Source organism: Arachis ipaensis, chromosome B03 (assembly GCF_000816755.2).
Source record: "Arachis ipaensis cultivar K30076 chromosome B03, Araip1.1, whole genome shotgun sequence".
Taxonomy (NCBI): domain Eukaryota; kingdom Viridiplantae; phylum Streptophyta; class Magnoliopsida; order Fabales; family Fabaceae; genus Arachis; species Arachis ipaensis.
The window spans coordinates 13539486-13547436 of record NC_029787.2 but is presented as its reverse complement, the minus strand read 5'-3'; the positions used below and the strand labels follow the sequence as shown (position 1 = coordinate 13547436).

Sequence of the window (7951 nt, the reverse complement as noted above, 5' to 3'; positions counted from 1 at the left end):
TCCAAATCAATGGGAACTCCAATGCATCCTAATACAAAACTTGAAAAGGATGATGAGGGTCAAGATGTGGATGAAACAAGGTATAGAGGAATGATAGGTTCTCTTATGTACCTTACTTCCTCTAGACCGGATATAGTCCAAAGTGTGGGTGTATGTTCAAGGTTTCAATCTCATCCAAAAGAATCCCATCTTACGGCTGTTAAGCACATCATTAGATACATCAAGGGAACTTGTGATTATGGCTTGTGGTATCCTAAATCTGATGACTTTTGTGCAGTAGGGTTTTGTGATGCAGATTATGCGGGAGATAGAGTGGATAGAAGGAGCACCTCCGGCGTGTGTTGCTTCCTTGGAAGCTCACTCAACATGTGGTCAAGCAAGAAGCAAGCCACAGTGGCTCTATCCACAGCTGAAGCTGAATATATTTCTGCATCTGCATGCTGTTCACAATTAATTTGGTTAAAAACACAATTGGAAGATTACAAATTAAAAATCAATAGTATACCTTTATTTTGTGATAATATGAGTGCTATAAACATTTCAAAAAATCCGGTTCTGCACTCAAGAACCAAGCACATTGAGATAAAATATCATTTTATCAGGAAATATGTGCAAAAGGGTACTATTGATATTCAATTTATAAAATCTGAAGACCAAATTGCTGATATTTTTACAAAACCCTTCTGTGAAGACAGATTCTGTGCCCTGAGAAAAAGTTTGGGAATGTTTGATTTATGTTTCATTGATAAATTGTGAAAAGTTGATTCTATTCAGTTTTGTCTCGTAGGTTTGGACGAGATAAAATTAGAAGCGTTGGAAGGGCTGTGATCAAGGGGGAGACAGTGTCTAAAAGAAAATTCTCATGGGCCCCACCTAATTTTCTTGACCCCACTTTGCCGTTGTGGTAGTTATCTCTCTATGCAAATAAAAATCTTTTTCCTGTGTCATCATATCTTTTTGGAAGTGGTTATTGTCAAATCAAATCCCTCTCTCCATCTAATCCCTTGATTTAAGGCAACAACTTTTCAGATTTTAGATTTCAAAATAAAAAAGGGGAAATCATTTTTGGGTAATAACTACACCATAATGGTCATTAACCGTCCACTAATGGTCATTACTTCCACCAAATTCTCTCTCCAGTCCTCATTTAATGTGTCTCTCACCTTCCTTCTCCCCCACTCAATTCGGTTACTTCACCTTTCATATTCCACTCTTCCATCACCATGAAAAAGAAAACCGCGCCAAGAAAGAGCGAAAGAATCCTTCTCTCCCAAAAATCATCAACCCCTCAAACCCACACTCATATTCACATACATTCTACTTCTTCATCTTCTCCTTCACCCCCAACCAAGCACACCAAAGCCATGAGAAGAAAAGTTGTGGCACAAAAGAGCTCTGGAAGAAGAAGAAGCGGGAAAAATAAGGAGCCCCGCATTGAGGAAGAGGAAGAATCTCATACTTCTCCCATTCATTCACCACCATCTTCACCACCAAAGAGAACTACCCCCGGAAAAAGTTCACAGAAGACCAAGGGGTTTGCACTAAATGACACCACCGAACCTCCAAATTTGGAATCCTTGGATTTCAGAAACAAGTATGGCAAGACTCACTCCCACTTTGATCCGAGCAGATTCAACTCTTGTACCTCTTTTGAGTTTCACAATGAGGTTATGGAAAAACGTCATTTGTGCGCAACCTACCTTGTCAGTCTCGACACTCTCACCAACAAAGGCATCAACATCTCCTCTATGTTCGAACTCCTCAACTGGAAGCCACTTCTTCTCATCCAGAAACCAGTCTATCCTGGCCTAGTCCGAGAGTTCTACACCAATATGCGACTCATTGACGGCACTCTTCATTCCTATGTCAAAAGGGTTCAAATAACCCTTGATTTTGAGACCATTGGAGCGGCCCTGGGCTTCAAGGATGAAGGACCGCGAGCGTACATGGTAGACAAATGGGATACACAAGTCGGCGTTTCATACAAAACGGTTCTTCAGCACATTTGCGAGAATCTTTCTGGCTTGCATGGAACGATTCCAACTCACAAAGCTCTAGGACTAGTCAACTCTCTGTTTCACCGAATCATCACCCATATTCTGACTCCCCAAAGCGGCTCACACAACCGAGTAACATTTTCTGACTGTCTCATATTATTTGCTTTGGTTACCTCTACTCCGATATCCTTTGGCTATATTATGATTAGGCATATGTGGGATTCTGTTAGAAGCACCAAAAAGGCTAACCTGCCTTATGGTATGTTTTTAACTAGAATTTTTGAATACTTTAAAGTTGATCTGTTGAATGAGGCAGTAGAAAACAAAGTATCCTCAATCAGAGGAGGAGGAGCGACTAAGGGAACCAAATGGGGCAAATCTGTTGCATCGGATAGTGACAATGAGACCAGGCCAGAGTCTTCCAAAACGGTCAAATCCCTCAAAGAGATTTTGGGTGAATTCTCAAACATGGCAGAAATGATGGTTCAATCTCACAAAGAGGCTCGCAAGCAAGCTCTTGAGAGCGAGAAAGCTTGGAAAAATTGCAAAGAAAGGATCGGCTTCCCTTGGTAAGAATAAGCATATATCAAGGGGGAGCCATGTGACATTTTGAAAGGGGAGAAATTCAAATCTTCAAAGGGAGTACTCATACTCAATGTTTATATTTCTTTCCATTTCAATTTTAATAATGTTTGTCATCAAGGAAGAGATAAAGTGGAGTAGAAGAAGCCATCATCATCATGAAGCATCAAGGGCCAGAAATCCATCTTGGAGAGCAAGCCAAGGATGGAGTGCTCGGATTGATGAAGGGTGATGACCAAGGAAGGACTAGAGGTAATTGCATGTTGGGTTTAGCATGGTTATCTCTTCTCTCTCTGGGTGGCCGAACCGGTTATGTGTGAAGGAAAAGACGTTAAGCTTGGTTTTTGGCTTCAAAAGTGGAGGCTTCTCTCTTCTATAAAAAGAGTGAACAACCACTGTTTAAAGCAATGAGCTAGAAGTAAGCAGTAAGAGTGCAAGGCATAGGATTCTCAGAGCTACCTAAGTTTACAGATTTTCTTCTCCTTTAGTCTCGTGTGAAGTGATGAGCTAAAAACAGAAAAGTCTCCTCTAAGTCCAGCAAGTGTTAGCAAGCAAAAAGGGGGCTAAGATTCAACCCCCCTTCTCTTAGCCACTGAAACCATCAGTGGAGTATCTTGTCAGTTCTAACATAAATAGATATTTATTTTATATGCATTATTAATGTAGAGGATTTTGCTTTTTATAGTTTAGTTATTTGTTCATGTAGCAAATTCTCTCTTATTAATTTAACTCTTATTGTTCTGGGAGTTGCATTAATTTATGAATGATGATAGGAAATGATTGCATCATATCTTAAAAATGTTAACCATCCGGAAAAATTAGGCTTAATTATATGATTCACTAGCCAATTCAAATGAAACAATCCTAGGATAATTCATATCCTACTTTTGTTTGAATAATACTTAATGATGAAAGCTGATTTAATCATTAGTATTATTTATTATTATAGATAACTTCTAGTTTCAACATTGTGATGAATGAAAAGAGTCCTGAAATTGGAAAATGCCTATAATAATGGTTTTGACAATGGATTGAGGACTTAAAGTGGCATCAACCCTAAGTATTCCCTCAGATTCATCAATCTTAAGCAAATCCAACTGAGATTGCAAAAGAGATGCTGGCATATAATGTGTCCCTTCTGCTCTTTTATTTAAACGAACACTTAGCACCTCAGCAGAAGCTTCCAGTAGTACAAAGCTAACAGCACTTGTTACATAACTTCCCAATTTGTAATCAGGGTCACTTGATCTTAGTGTTTCTCTATATTGCTTCTTCAATGCAGAACACCCAAGAATCACACCATTTCCGTTAACTGTGTTCTTTTGTGGCATCTCTTAGTGATTCAAGCCATGGCATCCTTTCTTCATCAGTGAGTGGGATTCCGTTGCCCATCTTTTCTGCAATATTTAGAAGAAACGAAATAGGGGGGAGAAAAATTAATAGAAATGTTATTTCAACATTGCTAAAAGCTGTCTATATAGTTGGTAACTATGTAAATAATTTGTAATTTTAGCTTAAAAGCTGTCTATCAAGAACAATATTCCCCAAACTCACAGCATCAATACCCTCTTGATAGTCCACCCAGCCTCGGAGTTCGAAAGAGGCCTTGACTCGGTTGTCGTGGTAGACAATTTCAGCAAAGGTGGTCTTACCAATCCCTTCAACGCCCACGGTTGCAATCACAGACGTGTTGCCAACGGTACCACTGGATCGATCAGATAACAAATAGTCAACCATCTCATTCTTTTCTTTTTCTCTTCCGTAAACATCAGCCTTCAGATACGAAGATCCTTGCTGTTGCTCTTGATCTTTCTCACCTTGTAATTTCTCGGTCAGCAGAAGAAGATGCTTCTGCTTTGTCATGACTTCGATTTTTTTGGAGTATGAACTCCCAATCAGGTTCAAAATCCGCAAATGCATCTGCATATGCGCTGTTTCGCAGCACCTCGGACAAACGGTACATCACATCATGGAAGTGATGCATCCACTCCGCCACGACTCAAGTTTCAGATTTCAGATTTCGGATTTACAAACATGGTTTCCATTTCTGTTAATGAGTGAAAAAGAGGTAAGAAATATAAAGAGGCAAGTAACCAAAGTTTTTCATAGTTTTATAAGTCATAAAAACAGAATTCTAGATCAGGGAAAACTAAGCACTTAAGTAACTAAATATTTACAAAAAGCTCAGGCCAATCATCTACCATTCCTAAATATTTACATAAGTATGACCCCTCAAACACACATTTCCACTCCCCAAATTCTCTCAAACAAATTAACCAACCTCTCCTTCACTCACTAAACAACAACGGTAGCCCAAGAAGCCCCTTTCCCCTTGGATATGAAAGCTCAGCAATCATCACCAAAGGAATAACAACACAAAATCAAATAAAAATGGCAAGGCTTTTTATTCGTCCTAATTGCGTCAAACAACACAACTATACCTCATTTCCAAGCTCATCTTCTTGCTCATGCTCACCTGATATCTCCTCCAAAGATCTTTGGCCATGTATATGTAATTGGGGGAGTATTCTGTTTAATTTGGAGAACCAAAGATCAAACTTCAAGTGCTAAATGCACTTGATGCAGCTAAGACACAATTCTATCACTTTACAGCAATTATCGTGACAGGAATGGGTTTCTTCACGGATGCCTATGACCTGTTTTGTATCTCCCTCGTAACAAAGCTACTTGTCCGCATATACTACCTGGTGGACGGTGCACCAAAGCCGGAAACGTTGCCCCCCAATGTCTCCACCGCAGTTAATGGCGTAGCCTTCATCGGAACACTTTCTGCCCAGCTCTTCTTTGGCTGGCTAGGTGACAAGCTCGAGAAAAAGAAAGTCTGTGGGTTTGGAATCTTGACCGGAGGCATATTTGCAACCATTGTCTCATCGATATTCAAGGCGAAATTCGATGCTCCGCCATTTGAGGTCGATCCGGTAGGCTCAACTGTTCCAGAAGCAGATTTTGCGTGGAGAGTAATTCTTATGGTTGGGGCTCTTCCCGCTGCACTGACATACTGTACTGCAGAGAGTTACTCACCACGCAAAATCTGCTCTTGGAACAGTTGAGCCTACCGGATGATCAACCTCATATGGTGGAGCATCGAATTTCGCCTTGAATATCGATGAGATAACGATTGCAAATATTCCTCCGGCCAAGATTCCAAACCCCTACATTACCAAGACGGCAGCTATAAACGCGCCGCGAGTTTTCTTGTTTGCCTCCGATACCGAATCCGAGCCAGAACCGGAAAAAGCAGAGCGTCATCATAATCGACATTGGTTCCAGCGGAAGGAGAGGCCGGATGCGACAGAGCAAATCACCATAAGCAGCAGAGCCATGCCGTAGACTTTCTTTCTGCCGTAGACTTTCTTTCTGCCGAGCTTGTCACCTAGCCAGCCAAAGAAGAGCTGACCGAAAAGTGTTTCGATGAAGGCTACGCCATTAACTGCGGCGGAGACCTTGGGGAACTTTCCCGGCTATGGTGCACCGGCCACATGGTAGTATATGCGGCCAAGTAGCTTTATTATGAGGGAGATACAACACAGGTCATAGGCATGTGAAGAAAGTGCTAAAATGTACTTGAAGTTTATGTTTGGCCATGTATATGTATAGCTTTATCTAATCCCAAATAAACTACACAAAAACAGTTATTCTTCAAAACAAAAGGACAAGTAACGACCTAAGCTTATTTGGCTAATGTAACATACCACAATTTTCTTTCTCTAATGATGATTACTGAACATGTAGTCACATAATGTATGCATACATAGTAAAGTTAAACAAGAAGAGTAAAAGAGTGAGAAAAAGAATATGATTAGAAATTAGATATGAAAGGAACTTACCAGCAAGAATGTGAGAAACTTTAATGAGTTTTGAGGGAGAGGAGCAGAAAGAAAAGAGAGTGAAGGGAAAAAGAATTGGTTAGCACAAATGAAATGAAGAGAATGGACAATTATTTATAGGCAAGGTTATAAAAATTAGACTAATCAAACCGTTTTAGTTACTGATTTATTAGTCTAATTGGTTTAAATGTGATTTAACTAAAAAAATTATTTTAAATAAAATAATAAATAAATATTTTAAAATATAATTATAGTTTATATAAATTTTAAAATGTCATCTAAATTTAAAACAATACATAAAATACCTTTAATCCAAGTGTTAAGAAGGATAATATTATATGTAAAATGAAAAGCTAACTAAAAGACCAAAGTTTATTAAAATCGTAATAAATCTATATACAGTAAATCAAACAATTTTTTATAGTTAAGTTGGCAATAATTTCATGTCCTATATCATAATTAGAAGGAAATAGTTAGTAAACAAGTTAAACAACCAAGGAAAACTAAGAATAAATGAAGCAAGATGAGATCCATATATAATACAGCAATATATTGTGTTCCTGAAACAAAAGAGGATTATAGTGACAAGAAGGACCTTTAACCCTTGAATGGCTATAACAATTCAGAACCCAACTGCTAATTAACTGGAGCAATTAACAGCAATTGCATGTGATTCATATGCCAGCTGATTTCTAAATTCCTGATGTGCTCACTAAATCACTATCCACTATCTCTTTTAAAAAATTCAAGAACAAACTCAGAGTGGTTTCTCAATCCACTATGAGTTTGAGGAGAGCTGTAGATAATTATCATGCATCAATAACTGAAATAATTAATTTTTAATTATTGTGATCATTTTTTTATGTATTATAGTTGAGGTGTTAGTTGACTATTTTCACCTTTTAATTCTCTGTTATAGTTAGTCTATATATATATATAGAGAGAGAGAGAAAAAGTACACTTCTAGTTAAATAAATAAGAGAATACAATTGAAAGAAATATTATTGATATATTAAGAATTCAAAATCTTTTTTGTTGCACAAATCTTTGTTCTCTGCTTCCGCTGCATAATTCATTGCAGAATCAACTTTCCACAGTTGTGAAACTCTTTCTCCCGTTTTGAGCAACTACACGACCCACGAGGCCACGACATTGTTTGGTATGTTTTGGTGAGGACCTATTTCTCTATACACACAGTATTATTATGGTCACATTTCTCACTTAATGGCCACATGGGATTTCTCTGATATGCTCAACTGTTCTCACAAATAAAAGAACTTATTTATCTTACAAAAATAAACTTAAGAACCTCGAATATAATAAAATTTAGTTAATAACAAAAGTTTTCAATTTAAAAATTTTTTGAAGACCAAGTATATACTCCTTGAAATTCGTCGAGGACGAAAGTTTCACTGGCTATGCTATTTTTTAATGGCATGGGCTCCTCTTTTTATTACAGCTTTACAATTTGTGGGGTGTAATTCACTGTTATAAAAAAAATACCAAGAGAATAAGAAAAAAAAC

General features: G+C 38.0%; 3 protein-coding genes across 7 annotated transcripts in view; 1 reads left to right on the top strand and 2 right to left on the bottom strand.

Annotated features, from left to right (window-relative positions):
- LOC107629709 overlaps positions 1 to 7951 on the bottom strand; it is a 34401-nt gene that overhangs the window by 17999 nt on the left and 8451 nt on the right. The window lies entirely within an intron of this gene.
- LOC107629706 (putative disease resistance protein RGA3) lies at positions 3393 to 6503 on the bottom strand. Of its 4 annotated transcripts, none has more exons than XM_021118219.1 (3): positions 6428 to 6503; positions 4145 to 4626; positions 3393 to 3976 (listed from the first exon to the last, which is right to left on the bottom strand). In XM_021118219.1, the coding sequence occupies exons 2-3, from the start codon at positions 4503 to 4505 to the stop codon at positions 3888 to 3890; spliced, it is 450 nt and encodes a 149-aa protein (XP_020973878.1). In that variant the 5' UTR covers positions 4506 to 4626; positions 6428 to 6503; the 3' UTR covers positions 3393 to 3887. The 4 variants fall into 4 exon arrangements, with proteins under 4 accessions (XP_020973878.1, XP_020973877.1, XP_016188059.1 ...); XM_021118218.1 differs by lacking the exon at positions 6428 to 6503 and adding an exon at positions 5056 to 5418 and having other exon boundaries at positions 3554 to 3976; XM_016332573.2 differs by lacking the exon at positions 6428 to 6503 and adding an exon at positions 5021 to 5414 and having other exon boundaries at positions 3554 to 3976.
- On the top strand, positions 5178 to 5757 carry LOC110269978 (probable inorganic phosphate transporter 1-7). The gene has a single exon (XM_021118220.1). It carries the CDS (start codon positions 5210 to 5212, stop codon positions 5648 to 5650), a length of 441 nt encoding a protein of 146 aa, XP_020973879.1. The 5' UTR covers positions 5178 to 5209; the 3' UTR covers positions 5651 to 5757.

What these genes read in the sequence shown, in the direction of transcription:
- LOC107629706 (XM_021118219.1), bottom strand. Translation starts at nt 4,505, where the DNA reads ATGCAGATGCATTTGCGGATTTTGAACCTGATTGGGAGTTCATACTCC. An exon ending in CTGGGTGGACTATCAAGAGG is followed by an intron (nt 3,977 to 4,144) that starts GTATTGATGCTG and finishes TAAATATTGCAG; the next exon opens with AAAAGATGGGCAACGGAATC.
- LOC110269978 (XM_021118220.1), top strand. Translation starts at nt 5,210, where the DNA reads ATGGGTTTCTTCACGGATGCCTATGACCTGTTTTGTATCTCCCTCGTA.